At 41.7% G+C, this 849-nt stretch overlaps 1 protein-coding gene across 1 annotated transcript; it reads right to left on the reverse strand.

Moving 5' to 3' along the window:
- Nucleotides 1–32: 32 nt before the first annotated feature.
- On the reverse strand, nt 33–251 carry LOTGIDRAFT_148180 (hypothetical protein; the record flags this gene model as incomplete). The annotated part of the gene is made up of 1 exon (XM_009064937.1): nt 33–251. The coding sequence occupies one exon, from the start codon at nt 249–251 to the stop codon at nt 33–35; it is 219 nt and encodes a 72-aa protein (XP_009063185.1).
- Nucleotides 252–849: the final 598 nt, after the last annotated feature.

Raw genomic sequence — 849 nt, forward strand, 5'->3', positions numbered from 1 at the left:
ACCAGCTTTGACGCCGTTTTTCAAAGCGTTCTTTATTCTGGAGTTACTGCTTTCAGGTCTGTGCCGACTTTGTAGTTTGCCATGACGTACTTCAAAATGGCTTGTCTGGAGGAGCCGCCCCTTTCCTTCAAGGAAGCGACTGCAGCCTTGATCATATCTACATATTTCGGGTGAGCAGCTGGCACCTTAGGCTTTGCTGAGGTCTTCTTCTTGGGTGATTTGTGAACGGGAGCTACGGCTGCGTCAGTCATCTTGGATTGCTTCTTGCGAACGTCGTTCTTCTTCTGTGTACGAGAGGAAAATGAATAGACTAAACGCGTGTATTGTGTAGACCCATACAAGTAAAGCGCGGACTTGATAGTGAGCACGCCTTAATTTTACCTGGTTTTGACTTGAGATAAATCTTGTGTTTGTAATTTCATGACAAATACGTATTTCAAGGGTCATTTTTGCTAATTTTCCCAAAAATTAGACTTAACCTGGTCAAAGAAACATTTGTCTACTATACCATTCTCATACTGTGAGGAAATTACCAATATTTGAACTCAAATCACGGTTTTTTAGAGCCCGACTTTTCCTTTTCGTCCGTTTCAGTAGTGAAAAAGACCCAACTTTCACTCCAGTTCCGTAACACAGGGCAGGTAAGTGACTTTGGGAGGGCTAAATAGGTGCAAATATCAGTCCACTAGACTTTTTCATAAGTTTGAGCAATCTCCCACCTTTTGGGACTTTCTTATAAGGAAATCATAGAGGGCATTGGCGCTCAAAATACACCACGGTGAAAATGTATGGTTTAAAGTTCATTAACGTTCTGTATTGAGATTGGCGTGAAAAAGAGTGAATAAAGTG

The sequence above is a fragment of the Lottia gigantea genome (assembly GCF_000327385.1).
Source record: "Lottia gigantea unplaced genomic scaffold LOTGIsca_6618, whole genome shotgun sequence".
NCBI lineage: Eukaryota > Metazoa > Mollusca > Gastropoda > Lottiidae > Lottia > Lottia gigantea.